The sequence below is a fragment of the Branchiostoma floridae genome, chromosome 12, assembly GCF_000003815.2.
Source record: "Branchiostoma floridae strain S238N-H82 chromosome 12, Bfl_VNyyK, whole genome shotgun sequence".
NCBI lineage: Eukaryota > Metazoa > Chordata > Leptocardii > Amphioxiformes > Branchiostomatidae > Branchiostoma > Branchiostoma floridae.
The window spans coordinates 3,073,290-3,089,428 of record NC_049990.1 but is presented as its reverse complement, the minus strand read 5'-3'; the positions used below and the strand labels follow the sequence as shown (position 1 = coordinate 3,089,428).

The 16,139-nt window shown below is 40.4% G+C and overlaps 2 protein-coding genes across 6 annotated transcripts in view; one reads left to right on the top strand and one right to left on the bottom strand.

The window, feature by feature from the left end:
- LOC118428253 (sodium- and chloride-dependent glycine transporter 2-like) overlaps positions 1–11,577 on the top strand; it is a 70,391-nt gene extending 58,814 nt beyond the window's left edge. For 2 of the 5 annotated variants that reach the window (XM_035838260.1, XM_035838259.1), the window contains 7 exons: positions 1,499–1,623; positions 2,029–2,141; positions 2,734–2,868; positions 5,435–5,534; positions 6,142–6,242; positions 7,344–7,517; positions 8,524–11,577. In XM_035838260.1, coding sequence (XP_035694153.1) covers positions 1,499–1,623; positions 2,029–2,141; positions 2,734–2,868; positions 5,435–5,534; positions 6,142–6,242; positions 7,344–7,517; positions 8,524–8,673 — 898 coding nt within the window. In that variant the 3' untranslated portion in view covers positions 8,674–11,577. The other 3 variants (XM_035838263.1, XM_035838261.1, XR_004832630.1) reach the window with 3 other exon arrangements.
- A 1,354-nt stretch (positions 11,578–12,931) lies between these two features.
- Positions 12,932–16,139, bottom strand: part of LOC118428263 (transmembrane protein 255B-like) — a 28,912-nt gene continuing 25,704 nt past the window's right edge. Inside the window, exons 7-8 of the mRNA XM_035838278.1 lie at positions 15,803–15,959; positions 12,932–15,362 (exon numbers count right to left, since the gene is read on the bottom strand). Of these exons, the coding sequence (XP_035694171.1) occupies positions 15,159–15,362; positions 15,803–15,959 (361 nt within the window). The 3' untranslated portion in view covers positions 12,932–15,158. The remainder of the gene's footprint in view (positions 15,363–15,802; positions 15,960–16,139) is intronic.

Sequence of the window (16,139 nt, the reverse complement as noted above, 5' to 3'; positions counted from 1 at the left end):
ATTTACAACTGCCACAAGTAAGGGCTGTTCTCACATTAACAACTGCTACAAGTAAGGACTGGTTATAACATTAACAACTGCTACAAGTAAGGGCTGGTTATCACATTAACAACTGCTACAAGTAAGGGCTGTTCTCACATTAACAACTGCTACAAGTAAGGGCTGTTCTCACATTAACAACTGCTACAAGTAAGGACTGGTTATAACATTAACAACTGCTACAAGTAAGGGCTGGTTATAACATTGACAACTGCTACAAGTAAGGGCTGTTCTCACAATAACAACTGCTACAAGTAAGGGCTGTTCTCACATTAACAACTGCTACAAGTAAGGGCTGTTCTCACATTAACAACTGCTACAAGTAAGGGCTGTTCTCACAATAACAACTGCTACAAGTAAGGGCTGTTCTCACATTAACAACTGCTACAAGTAAGGGCTGTTCTCACAATAACAACTGCTACAAGTAAGGGCTGTTCTCACATTAACAACTGCTACAAGTAAGGACTGGTTATAACATTAACAACTGCTACAAGTAAGGGCTGGTTATCACATTAACAACTGCTACAAGTAAGGGCTGTTCTCACATTAACAACTGCTACAAGTAAGGGCTGTTCTCACATTAACAACTGCTACAAGTAAGGACTGGTTATAACATTAACAACTGCTACAAGTAAGGGCTGGTTATCACATTAACAACTGCTACAAGTAAGGGCTGGTTATCACATTAACAACTGCTACAAGTAAGGGCTGGTTATCACATTAACAACTGCTACAAGTAAGGGCTGGTTATCACATTAACAACTGCTACAAGTAAGGGCTGTTCTCACATTAACAACTGCTACAAGTAAGGGCTGTTCTCACATTAACAACTGCTACAAGTAAGGACTGGTTATAACATTAACAACTGCTACAAGTAAGGGCTGGTTATCACATTAACAACTGCTACAAGTAAGGGCTGGTTCTCACATTAACAACTGCTACAAGTAAGGGCTGTTCTCACATTAACAACTGCTACAAGTAAGGGCTGGTTATAACATTGACAACTGCCTCAAATGATCTTTATATCTCAATAAAAATTGGTACAGGTAAGAGTTTATTAATTTCCTCATTATGTGAACAGCAGAAATGGCATCTGCTGAGTTATGGAAATCATATTATGGAACATGGTTCTATGGATCCATGTTCTGAAATCTGATATGCTCCTCGCAGTATGAAAAGTGTTACAATCAGTTGTATTGTTCTATGGAACCAGGTTCTGAAACTTAACACCCATTTTACAGACAGTGCATTCTCTAGCATTGCTTTATGGAACCGAAATTCGATCCCTCCCCACAGTGTCAAAAGAATCAGTTGTATTGTTCTATGGAACCAGGTTCTGAAACATAACATCGATCTTACAGATAGTGCATTCCCTGCCATTGCTGTCTGTGCCTTATGGAACCATGTTCTGAAATTTGATCCCTCCCCACAGTATCTAATTACACATCACCCCCCACAGAGACACCCTGATCGTGTCCCTGATGAACTGCTCCACCAGCATCTTCGCTGGCTTCGTCATCTTCTCCATCCTCGGCTTCATGGCCAAGCAGATCGGAGTGGATGTGGATGATGTGGCAGCCTCTGGTAAGGAGTGACAAAAGGAGGGAGGGAGGAAGGGAGAGAGTATGAATGAATGAATGAATAAGACATCTTCTCCATCGCAGATCGGAGTGGACGTGGATGATGTGGCAGCCTCTGGTAAGGCAGGGAGATTTTGGAGAGAAAGAAAGGAGAGTGAGTGAGTGAGTGTGAATAGATGATATAGCAGCCTCTGGTAAAGGAGGAATGAGGGAGGGAGGGATAAAGGAATAGAGGAGTGAGTGGGTGTGTAAGAGTGAGTGAGTGAGTGAGGAGTGAATGAGTATGCAAGCGAGTGGGTGAGTGTGTGAGTAAGTTAGTGAGTGAGTGTCACCTTTTACCAGAGCTTGTGTTATGGTTTGGAAATGTGTCAGACTCTGTAAAACTAACTTACCTTTCCTCCCTGTGCAGGGCCTGGGCTTGCGTTTATTGCATATCCCGAGGCCCTTACGAAGCTGCCCGTGCCCCCCATTTGGGCCATCCTGTTCTTCCTCATGCTGCTGACCCTCGGCCTCGACACGCAGGTGAACTTTCAACTTTGAACTTACTTTAAGTCACATCGCAGGCTGAAACAGCTTGAGTTGCATTGCAATGTACAAAAAGTACAGCCATTTGTAACGTCATCATTGTAGCATTGAAACATTGACCATTAAAATCCCAAGATTGACAATAAAAGATGACATGGTTACTCAGGGCTAACAAACAGGTGCTCCATGCAGGTGAGAACAACTGTATAGAACACCTGTTAGGCCCAAACAATTCAAGTTGTTGTTTCTGAGATTTAACAAAAATGCTGACAATTTAACACAAAAACAGACAAGGAAGGTTTGTACCTTATCATATAAACTCCCTGAATTTATACGGTTTTAGGGAGTGGATACGGTCAGTTGCATTAATTTCTCCAGCTGTTTTTCTATTGACCTCTTGCCCAATTTTCAGAAAAATGGGTCGATCCTGTAACAAAGAGTCTGTTTCCACTTCCAATGTGTTACATTTATGGTGGGAATAAAACTTCTTATCTTTTGCAAATTCTTTTGTCCTTTAAAAAAAAGCAGGAATTGATCTGTAACAGGATTATCGATTATTTTAATGACATGTTTCTTTGTGTTTTTCCAGTTTGCCATCATCGAGACAGTCGTGACGACGATTTGCGACACGTTTAAGATCGGCCACGCAGGGATAAAGAAGACTCTGAGCACCCTGGGATTCTGCTTAGTCATGTTTCTGCTGGGACTCCTCTGTGTCACGAGGGTCAGTCCTCAAAAAAGTTCTTTCTTTCTACTACTTTATTTATTTATTTATTTGGATTCTCCACACTGGAGGGTATGGCGGAACAGGTGTCAAAAGACACCTTTTCGAAGCCGCCATACCTTAAACATAACAATGATACATCAAATCATAATATACATAAATACAAGAACAGATATCATAATCAATGTAACATTCAAGTCAAGATAAATCAAGTTAACAACACACATACATTATGGAGTCTAGATCTATGAAATAGATATACAAATGTACATGTAGTAATAATATAAGGTAAAATTATCGTGGCCTTGTGGCAATGCAAGAGGCGCAACAGCATGCTAGTGACCATGTGCAAGCCTGCTACTGTAAATGCATTGAAGTTTGCGGGGATTTAATTTCGCGGTAGCGGGAAAAATGACTTTTTGCGGTGGTTTTAATTTTGCGGTAACACCATAGACTGCAATCTAATACCATTATAGAAAAATGTTTGCGGTGGTTTTAAGTTCGCGGTAAAGTCGTCACCGCAAAAACCGCGAACATAACTCCACCGCGAACATTTCTGCATTTACAGTATTACCAGGGTTGTTACCAGGATTTTTTTCACAGCATAGGGGGCATCTTACAGAGGCGGCGGTGGCAGCAAATTTCGTTTGGGGGGGTGTACTTTTACTGACAGAATATTGCGGCCGGATGCGCGACCATCCTAGGGGGGTCCGAAAATTTGAAATCTTGACCCTCTAAAACGCCATTTCTTGCGTTTGACGGGCAAATTTTGCTGCCAGACTAAGCTAACTTTGATGACAATTCTGTTAGAAAGACACATGGTTTTAGCGAGGGCGATGCCCCCCCAAATATATTCACGATTTCGACTACCAAAGGTGCGAGCTGTGGCTAGGTTCGTCTGCGGAAATTTTAAAATCTGCACCCTCTGAAACGGCATTTTCTGTGTTTGGAGGGACAAATTTTGCTGAGGGACTATGCTAAATCTAATGCCATTTTTGTCAAAGAAAGAGATGTTTGAGGGCGATGACCCACAAGTCCTCAAAAAAGTTCTTTCTTTCTACCATTACCAGGGTTGGTACCAGGATTTTTCCACAGTGTAGGGGGCATCTTAATGCTGTGAAGCCATATGGCAAGCAACACAGGTTTCAACCCATCAATTTGAGTCAAAACTTTCTGCACATCAGTAGTTCATCTGTAGTTCCTAGGACTTCTTCCTGCAATGAAAGACAGACTGTTCTGGAAGTCAGACTTTACTGGCTGCACCTCATAGAGGATGATGAATGATGATGATGATGATTAGTTCATCTATTGTAGTCCCTTGTAAAATGAAACTTTTCTGTATCGAATTCTGCACCAGTCTCTTCATCAAATAGCTTTAATCAAACAATACTCAGAGATGTGGAGCTCCTGTTACATAAGATATTTTATCGGAAGCACCAGAATAAATGACCAAACAGACCATGTTTCACAGCTCGATCCACTGCAATGATCTCCGGGCCGTTGCCTAGCCATAAAGCAACGCCGCAAAGAAATTCAATTAATTCCGGGAGCGTTGAGCAATTAACCCCAGAAAACTGAAACCCCCGCGGATGGCAGTGGGAACAGAGATTTGGAAGATACGGGTCTGATTCCCATTAACATGTAAAATACGCTTCCTTAGAATCGTGCCGTTTGAGACGTGACTGCCATGACTTGTGTTTTGTGTTCCTTTGAGAGATAAAGGAAAATGATCAGCAGCTTCTTAAAGCTAATTTCAACCCAAATTTAGGGAGCTAGGTTTGGGGGATGTTTCATTTTACAAAGGAGATGGGGGCATCAAGGCAAACAAGATACAGTAGAAGCCTGAGTTAATCGCACAACGGATAACTGTACACTTCTGTTGATTGCACGGAACTCCAAAATCCCCAAATTGTACGGTCCAGCTGGATAACCTCGCATTGTTGCACCACTCGGATAATTGCACGAAATACGCTGGCAAATGGTGTGTGGAATTAAACGGCTAAGCCTTCTACTGTATGTATAGCATCTACAACATCGGCTAGTTAGTTGAAGTTACTTGTGTTGCAGATTTTATCCCAGTCTCCCACCCTTCTGGGTTTATAATAGTCCTCCCTGCAAAGTTTGTCTGATTGACTGGTTAGATATTCTAATAAGAACAGAAAAAAAGTGAAACTCTGCAGACACAAGAATGCTGCACAGTGTAATGGTAGTCCACCTTTATCCGTTGGGTAACTTATATCCATTGCATCTAAAACCAGGGTATTTAAGGATATCAACTAGACAGACGATGGTTTCAGGCTGCAATAATTCGAAGAAAAAAAAACACTGTACGTTTGACTCGATATCTCTAAATCATCATCAGTCCCTTGGCATTTTTTTCTTTATATACCAAATATTAAATACAATGGATATAGGTTGCCCCACGGATAAAGGTGAACTAGAATCTACTGAATGTGCTGTAACAATATTCACCTATAGGCAGTCTCACCAAACCTTTACTGTATTGTGACTAAATATTAACACATATTTCAAACAACACTATATTTTTCTCTCACCCCCACGACAGAGTGGACTGTACTGGGTGAACTTGATCGACAACTTTGCTGCCTCCTACTCGCTCATGGTCATTGCCATCACTGAGATGCTGGGAATCTCATGGGTCTATGGTAAGTGTCATGGTTTTGTCATGGCCATGGTCTAAAGTATACACCAGTATACTTTATGGTTTTTTCATTGTTGTATTCAACAAAGGCCATGGTTACTGTCATGGTTTTAGGTCTTGTGTCATGGTTTGTTTTCACCTACATTTTGTACAGCCATGGATTTTTCATGGCCATTGTTTTTTTAACAAAGGCCATGGTCGGGGTCACAGCTTTAGGCCACGTGCCATGGTTTTAGGCGATGGTCAGTGCCATGGTTTCGTTCAGAGGTGGATTTTGACTAGAATTTATTTGCCTGTAGCATCAAATTTCTGTCAAACAAGGGATTGAATGGTGCTGTATTGAATACACGTTTCGACATTTGATTTCCAAGAATTATGTGAACATTTTTACTGATACAACAAGTACAGAGACTTAAATCTGTATGGTCCAACTGTCCAACTACAACTACTAGTATACACCGTCATAAAAGTTGAGATAGCTACTTTTTTTTATAAACATGGCAACAAATGCTAGATATTTTGATAACCCTGTTTAATTCTTTCTTTCCCCCACAGGCATTAACAACTTCTGCAGAGACATAGAAATGATGGTTGGGTTCTTACTCTTACAGGCATTAACAACTTCTGCAGAGACATAGAGATGATGGTTGGGTTCAAGCCTGGCTGGTACTGGAAGGCCACCTGGGCAGTCATCTCACCTGGACTGCTGATCGTAAGGATTCTGCTGGTTATATTATCATGTTTTCCCTCATGAATTCATCCACTTAATGGCAGTAATAGCTTGAGTGTGCATCCCTTGTAATCTACTGAAAAATTGCAAGCACTTCTGACACAGCTGCAAAGTGTAGAAGGTATTTTTTTAAGAGTAAGAATTGTAATAGAGTCTAATGTAAATCATTACTTCTTTTTGTTCTGTCCACATCAATCTGATAAATAGATATCTTGTAATAAGCAATAGTTTTCAGCAAGGGTGAAGTCTGATATCTATGATTACCTAGCTTTGAGTCATAAGCTTCTTCAACTCCTCCACAAGTAAGAAGACTTTCCAGTTCCCTTGTTTCGTTCATTTAGTTTTTAATTCTTGAATGTTTTCATCTATATGACTGGTTTTATTTCGAAATTCAACAAACTGACGACATTGCAGCCTCACGGCTGAATTGCGACTTGTCATTACAAACCGTTAACATCATAATAACATCAATTAGCGGTTAAATCGAAGCTTATAAACCATTGCAATAACACAGCTCTAAAAAAAGCATTGCAGACAGACAAATTAAAACAGTATTGGGATAAAACATTTAAAATAGTATTTGCTTAACACAGTCATATCAGTATCAGTATATCAGAGGAATATTTAAATTACATAATGCCTTACTATTTGATACAAAAACACTGAGGTGACAATTACTTGTTCAAAAGGTGAACCATGAAGGGTACAGCACTGTTACGATAGCGTTCAGTTCTACAGCAAGTAGTGTTCAGTTTGTGGGATGATCTTTCCTCCTTTCTTTCCAGTTCATCTCCATCTTGCCAGCCATGTGGCTCGTAGTATAGAGCCTGCCGAAAAACTCCTCTTCTGGTCACCTTATTATTATTTATGTAAGAAACATGTTGGTCGCCCAAGACTAACTTTGAAGAAACTATTTGAGTCAGAAACTGGCCTAGAAGGCCCGGGACTTCTCACTGCAATGAGAGACAGACTGTTCTGGAAATCAGACTTTACTTGCTGCACCTCAAAATAGAGGATGAATAATGATGATGAGATGATTTCTATTCCCTTCTTATTTTTCATATTGAACTTTTTCTTCTCCAGTTCATCTTCATCTTCAGCCTGGTGGAGTACAAGCCCCCCACGCTGAACGAGACGTACATCTACCCGGGCTGGTCGCAGGCCATCGCCTGGCTCATGGTGCTGTCTGGCACCATCTGGATCCCTGTCATCGCCATCTACAGGGTCGTAACGTCGCCGGGAGACACCTTCATGGAGGTACGGGTGGTTTTGTTGTTGTTTCACTCTTGTAAATACAGTGGAAGCCAGTTACTTGCACATCGGATTAACGCACACTTCTGTTAACTGCACGGAATCCCAGAATCTAAAGTCCAGCCGGATAACTTCGCATTATTGCACCAGCCGGATAATTGCACGAAATTCACTGGCAAATAGGCCGTGCAATTAAGCTGCTTCTACTGTATATGGAAGCACGGTGTGAAGGCTAGTCGACTGCTGTCTACCCCTGTGTCAGGGACCCCAGCAGCAGTATAATCAAATACTGGATACTACTACTAGTATGGACTTCATATTTCCTCAGTTTGACTAAACTGGCATTTTGACCATCCATTGTTTTTTCATTAATGAATAACAAAAGAACAGTATTCGCACTGAATATGGACATGATAACCTTTCAAAATTGGTAGGGTGTAAATTTTCAGTACAGTGTGTAAGGGTATTATTCTATTTCGCCTGAACTACCGGGGTAACAGACTTTTCCTGTCCGTTTACAGCATTTAAAATTGGCCTGCAACCCATAAGTAACACTATATATACAAGTGCATCTTGATGAACTAATGATAAATTGTTACGGTTTACATTTTCAGCTATGGTGGTATTCTGATTAGCCTGAACTAACAACAGACTTTTCTGGTCCCTTTACAGCGTTTACGATTCGCCTGCAAGCCTGCGCCGGACTGGGGCCCGTACCTGAACCAGTATCGTGCGCACTGAATATGGACATGATAACACTTCAAGATTGTTAGGGTGTAAATATTTTCAGCTATGGTGTTATTCTGATTAGCCACAACTAACTTTAGTTCCATTCTTTTCCAGCGTTTACGATTCGCCTGCAAGCCTGCGCCGGACTGGGGCCCGTACCTGAACCAGTATCGCGCGCACTGAATATGGACATGATAACCTTTCAAGATTGTTAGGGTGTAAATTTTCAGCTATGGTGTTATTCTAATTAGCCACAACTAACTTTAGTTCCATTCTTTTCCAGCGTTTACGATTCGCCTGCAAGCCTGCGCCGGACTGGGGCCCGTACCTGAACCAGCACCGCGCGCTCGACCCGGAGCGGTACAAGCCGAAACCCGACCCCTCCAAGCAGATCGTCAACGATCCGTACGCAGACATCGGCACCAAGATTTAACGTTTAACCTCCGACCCCGCACTCAGGGAAACCTGTTCTACGTAGCTATGGTAACCGTAACCGCGGGCGACACTAACCCGCACACCACACACTCCTCAGTAGTAGACGTAATACACGCCGGTGAGAGACCCTGTAGCCCCGGTAGGGGGTGGAGTTCTATTGGTCGTCAACGTAATTTCTGACGAGATATTATGAACATTGGGGTGGGACCCTTAGCTCCGGTAAGTGTTGATAGTTTGTGCACGGATTATTGTAAGAGAAATGCTAGAGGTGGTGGGAGAAAGTAAACACCAGTTTCGGCCGCGATGTGTTTGTTAGGAAAGTACGTTGTGCCCTTCTCATTGAAAGGGACCGTTAAGACAAAAACGTAATGATGCCAGCAAAGCTGTCGATCTCTTGAAGACTCAAAGAAAGGGTGAAATCGTAACCAAGGGGAACAAAGAATTGTGAGGAAAGTTTCGTTAAGCGGACTAACAGAAGCCATATATGGTATACTGAAACATTATTGTGACCTCCTGTACATAATGACTGTAGATCGTGCTTTCGACGTCTGACTGTACCGTAATATTCGCTGCCAAAAAATCGAGATGATATCAGCCTAACCCTCGCAAGCGCTGTGTGCTGTACATTGCAGATCATGTGCCATGGTGGTGTGTGAATGATGCCAAATGTATGCCATATTCCCTGTAGATAGAAACGCTTGCGGAAATAATGTGCCAAGTCGAGTTTTGTCCCTTGTTTTTGCAGTTATATAAATTTAGGTGGTGGCATGCTTGCTTGCTTGTAAAAAAAGGTACTTGCATGCTTAACTTGTCGTGGAGGCTTTCCGTTTTAGTGCTATTCATGAGCAAACTCTGATTATTATTAACTTATTACGTTTTACCCTTGCGGCTCTTAAATACTACCCTGCAGATATTAGAGCTGTGTATGTATATAAATAAATGTTGGTGTGAATTTTGTGGAAAATAATGATTAGGAATGGCCCCTGTTGTTTTATTTCTTTGTGGAAATGTTGGATTTTTACATAGAGTAAGGAGAGAACAAGTTCTACATGTCTGTTTTAACTATGCTTAAAAGTATAATCTTATGTATAGACACAACTCTATTAACTATGACGGTACTCTAATTCCAGAATGTAACCAAATAAGGGAAAGATTTTCAATGATATTATCCATTATTACCAGTGAAGCTGAAGAAATGTGGTTTCTAGGTTGCTGTGATATCTTTGGTATGATATCGGCTTTCAGATGTGTTGGAATTTAAACAAAGGTGCAAGGTTTCATTATTTAAACTTGTTATTACTATTTGTGACGAATTGTTGATACGTTGTACTTCAGCAATTTCTGCCAAAACAGATTTGGAGAGAAGCATGCAGAATCACAAGACCAATGTCTTAAGGTACTACTGATTCTTGAAGACAAGTTGTAGATTCTTGCAAGTTTTAAGCAAAAGGAAAGATTTAAATGCAAGATGATTTCCTATCATGATTTTTTTTCCATGAGAAATTTCGTGCAAATGTTTTTTCTCCCATATGGCTTGCTCACAGTTATCAACCCTTTCCCAGCTGAGTTGTGCTGTAAACAATACAGATTTGGTGCTTCAGTAACTTCTTAGCAGCAGAAAGGTTAAACAATTGATTGCTTGACGGTACATTCAACCTATTAGAACAAGAAAATCTTTAGTACCACTGGTATTATATTGATGAGAAAATTAATGAAAGGAACACTTCTTTGTGTCAGACTACTTTTTGGAACATTAAGAAATAAACTCTATTCTAATGACGCAAAACCTACAAACAACTTCAGACTATTTTTAGAGGAAAGATATGTAATTTGTTTGTATATAATGTTTCTCTACCAATAGATAGCCTGTATTTTGATCACATGACTACACAAGCCAATGGAATGGGTCCGCTCGCGGATCACATGACTTTGAACCAATGACGACGCGAGGTACTTCCTTGTCCGTGACCTTCACTGTTACCTCAGAAGACGAGTTGTGCAGAAGTTTTAGGTTCTCCGTACAGACGTCTTATTTTCTGGGCGATTCCTGGAAGGTTTTGTGGTGTTTCTGTGTGTATTTTATGACAGGAATGGTAGTAAGGGTGCCATAATAACAATGTGTGTACTAGCCGTGGTGTAAGTGTTCGTGGAAACTGTAGGATAACAAAAGTAGCCAGGTTTGACTGTTAGCAGTAGTTTTGTAACCGTTGTTCGTTCCTCCAACAACTTCAGTTTTGTGTTGCAGGGTTCTTGTACCGTATTTTCCTTACAGCAGTGGTTCATATGACGATTATGAATAAGTCATCAGAAAAAGAAAAAAAAACTGTCATGGATATGACAAAATGTTTTGCGTTAATTCCAGGCCATCTTTGCCTACGCATTACGCATGCTTGTGAAGTATTCGGTATTTGGTTACAGATTACTTTTCGCTGTTTTATAGAAGCATTGGTTTTGAAAGAAACATTGTTCATGGTTGTTGAAAGTTTGTAAGGATACTACTGTGAATTTCTGGGCTTACCTTGATTATGGGTATGTTTAATCTTTTTAATGCTGTTAGAATGCACAGGATTTTGAATATGAAATATGTGATGCGTAACAAACCTGTAGTAGTAAAAAAGGGTACACTTTGTTTACAGTAATGTTTAAAACTTGTTACTTTTGGTGAACATATGGAAAATCTAACTGAGCTGTTGTGCAAATTTCTTTCCAGACTGGTACAAGAGACTATGTGATGATTGTCCCCATATTGTTCACTGGATTGTCAATGAATTGTTTTTCGTTACAGATAATATACTTCTGGATGTATTAATTTAAGAAGTGGATGAATATTTCGTTGCCTCTCAAGCCCGTTTGGTTTTGCATGTTGTTGGTGAGAATGTACAATAAAAAAACTTACATTAAAGCTTTGTGGTTGTCTTTTCCTTTGAAATCAGAACTCAATACAACTGTAGTCAGCCTTTTTAAGCAAGAGAACCTTAAGCCAAGCCCGTATATATCCGGCACACATATGCATGCCCTGTGTGCCGGACCCGGATATATCCAGGATAGCGTAATCCCCCGAATTAGCAGCTTTGCACGTGTGTAGCGCACAAACCCCGGAAGTTAGGGACTTCGGCCTTGTTTGGGGGGTTCTTTTTGGAGGTCAGCGACCAACCCTGGCACTGATAGTATATTATTGGGCTGAAACTCTGGTAGTTGAAGGGTTAAACTTTTGAGTCATACCTTAGATAGCTGACGTTAGAACAAGCCTCAATGTCAAGAATAAGAAATCAACTTTGATTTGAAACCCCCATAAGAGTCCAATTCGTCTCACCAGTCGCAAAATGACCAAATCTGGGAATGGCCGACCTTCATTAAAGAGATACGGGCCTTTGGTTTTATATTGATGTGTTTTAGCATTATTTGCAATTTTGCATAGCACTCCAGAAATTGGCAAAAACTCCTTCTCCTAACTATATCACCAGGCAAGAGAGGTCTGCAAATATGGTTCCTTTCACTAGGTGGCGCAGTTCTACCATTGTGCTGGGTGGGGAAAAAATCTCAATTTTCACCCATACAAGCAGCTACAGTGGAAACCTCAGCATTTGTACAACTTGTGTTTTTTGTAGGTATTGTTGGAGCTTGAGCTATACATATTCTTTGGCCTTTGTAGTATTACATGAAGTTTTATCATTTGAATGAGTTCATATTTACAACAAAGGGAGATACCTTGTAAGAACCAAAGGCCGGTATATAACGTCCATGTATGAACTAATTCATACACACCCGCCCGCAGGCACATGTGCACAGGCAGTCATATAAATACACCAATACACACACTCGCACGCACACATAACACACAGGCAGTAACATAAATACACACACCAGGGCTCTAGCCAGCTCAAAATTTTTTTTCGTCAGCCAATTCCCATTGTCGCGAAAACACTCTTCCAGGAGTTAGAAAGACTGAACTGAGACCTTGAAAAACGGGTTTTTAATGAGATTATCGTATGCTAAAGGACGCCGACACAATTCGTCAACAATAATAACAATAGCAAAACAGTGTGTGGCTTTTACGGCCGTGGACGGCGTCCCCAAGCCGCCTGTAGCTTCCACCAAGGATTTTTGTCCGTCAAGGTTGACGGATTGGTTTAAAAAATTTTCCGTCACACGCAGCAAATTTCCGCCAATTGACGGAAAAACGGACGCTGGCTAGAGCCCTGATACACACACACACACACAAAAAATCATGAAACAACACAGAAATACAGCAAGGATCTATTTAGGTTAAAGTTTATTGCTGTTGAATGCAGTGTTAAGTTGCAATCGAAAACATACCTTTTTCAACAATGCAAAACTCTGCATCAAAGTTAACATGTTACATATACATAAAGCTCAAACTGTTTGGAGAAGTCATGAAATTTGCCGACATGATGCTTTTTGCAATAGACACTTGGGTTTCATGGACGCTCATCTGTGTTGGTAGCAATTATAGTACAATGCTCAACTTTCTTCAAACACAAAGGTTCATACAGGGATCAAATTTTAAACGACCATTGTTGCCTTCTTCGGGACCAATACTGAACTGGGTTTGTTGGTTGGTGTGTTCGCATAAACACCAAGTAAATAAGAGAAGATCAAAAGATTTTTCTCTGGATAGATAGGCCTTAGCCTAAGTAAGAAAGAAGAGGACAAACTTTAGGAACGAAATTTGATTCTAGATTCAGTCATTTTAGAACCTAGTAAAAAATGACTTTTCACAACCACATCGTACTACCAAAACCTAAATTTCACCGCTCCTTTCAAAAATTCTGCTCCTCTCAGGTTTCCTACAGACCTGTTTTCTAAGAACCACATTCTATTCTGAAGGTCAAATGTCAACGACCTTGACCTTTTTTACCCACAATGCCTCACAAGCAAGTTTCATGACTTCGAGGGAAAAACATAATTTTAGTTACACAGAATAAAAATTTGTTAATATATGCACTCATGTCTGCTTAGATGATGTTAAATTATATTGCAAAAGTCAAGAATATTTGCACATAAGAATTTTCTAGACGTAGATGTATATTAGACTCTGAAAGAAATAAAGTGTTAAGTTTGGAATATAGTGGTTGATTTGAATATGTACAAAACTTGTGTTAAACTTTTAACTTAATACTAGAATGAAATAACATTAAATAATCACAACTTTCAACACAGATAGAAGAACATGCAAACAAACATGTCAGCCAGAGGAGGGTGACCTTGTGCTCTGCTGTCAAGGTCAAACAAAACATGGTGGGATGCGGGAGTGAAGTTCAGACAGTGCACAAGACAAGGCACGCTTTCTGAAACTTAGTCCCAACTAGAAGGCAGAGTGTGGAACACAACTCTGAGAGTGGGAATCAAACACCCCAACCTTTTGATACAGTGTGGACAAGCAAGGACCCTGGCTCTGACTGACAATGCAAACGAATCATCTAAACAATCTAACAACAGTCTCCAGACCTGGTATTTACAACTTTTTGGCCTTTGAACTTTGACTCCTGACATAAGCACAACTTTTCACCTTTTGACCTGAAGGTGCTCTCATTACAATCTTTATTTCATCTTAGAGCTAAGTGCACTTTGAACTCTGACCTTAGGACAAACATTTGACCTATGACTTATCTATGCACAGTTTGACCTTCTGATTCAGCAAAGTCAAGTTTTCAATGTCAGAGAATCAAGGTCAAATAAGATTTTTACACTATTCCTTATTGGATGAGCTACACCTACCACAGGAAACATCTACTAGAATTGCTTAAACTTTGGCACAACAAGAACAACAACTTTCAACTAAGTATCTTACTACAAAAATCTTATGACTAAAGACTACATATAAACACTGGAAATATTAGTCAAAAATTAGTCAGATGAATAACTTTTGTTACATTTAGAAAAGTGGAGGAATGAGGTAACGATGCAAAGCGTACAAACAGGCACAAAAATTTACAGCATCAAAGTAGGAGTGTAGCTCGACAGTGGTGGTAACTTAGGTTTCACACAGCAAAATATCATTAGCTGTTTTTTCTTGGAAATTAATTCGAGAAAAGAAAGCCAAAATGAATGCACAAAGGCATGGCATCCACAGATTCGACTTAAAGTTGCCCTTCAAGAGTTAAGTCTGTCACTATACAAACTAAAGTTTGGAGCATTGTAAGGCCACATAAGGGCTACACCAATTCAGTGATTCCCCCAGAAAAGAAATTATTATCATAAAGGGAAAAGTTTGTACCTTGGTATGCATGATTTTATAAAGTGGATAGATGGGTACATCAAGTTGATGTTTCAAATGTCAAAATATTGCAGCTTGAAACTACCATCAGTTGACTTGATAGTCCTAAATGCCCTGCGAATAAGGGTGAACTAGATTTAGGTTTCCCTTCTAACCCTGTGTTTTCATCATTTTCTGAAGTTTTGCCAAAATGAGAACCAAAAAATAACTTGGTTTGAACTAAAATACTACAGTTGAATGGCCCACTACAAGGAGTAGCGGGGTGGTTTCTCGTTGCCTGGTCGCTGCTGCCCCTCCCCGTTGGGGTAGGCGGGTGGTTGGGTCGGGATGCCGGGGTAGGGTGGGCAGTGGGCGTATGTCAGCACATGCTGCTGGCCTGCGCCATTGTAGATCACCACGGGGGTGGCAGGGTTCACTCCCGGAGGAGCTGATACCAGCGGATGGATGCTCTGAAAACCATTGAAACACAAAATTCAGTTAAGACCCTCACATTTTGTAGGTAACAACCTTATTTATCTGTTTCATTATCATTGTAAAATAATTCTCAACAAATTGGATATAAAGCAATATCGTAAATAGCAGTTTCCTACTATACATTTTGAGTATAGTCATAATACTGATCCTTTCATTGATAACAGTTTGTTTCTAGAAAGCAAAGGTATCCTTCCAGCTAAAGGTAGTTCCTTGTTTATTTATCTCAAAGAATTTGCCAAGTTTTGATTGATAGTACCCTAAAGTTTATATAAGGTGACAGAAAAAATTCCATATCAACAAACTTACCTGCTTGTTCAATCTTACACAAACACACAGAACAACAAAATTTGGCTAATTTGTCTTGACCTTAAGAAGAAAAAGAAAAAAAATGGTTGCAATGGCTTGTCATCCTTACCGCTGACTTGAAGGCACTGATGAGGATGACGGTTGTCACGGCAACAGCGAGTGCCAGGATGTTGAGGACGGTGGAAGCCCAGAGCAGAGCCTGGAACTCCACCTCCACCTGCTGACAGGAGTCCACATTGTCGTATCTGTGGGGCTGGATGGACAGGCTGGGGAGAGGTACATTGGTGATTAGTATCTATAATTATCTATTAATCATCTATTAATACTATAATCAAAGTAAGAATGAAGAGGGAGTGGAACATTGTTCATGACAGGAGTCCACATTGTCGTATCTGTGGGGCTGGATCGACAGGCTGGGGAGAGGAATATTGGTGATTATTATCTAT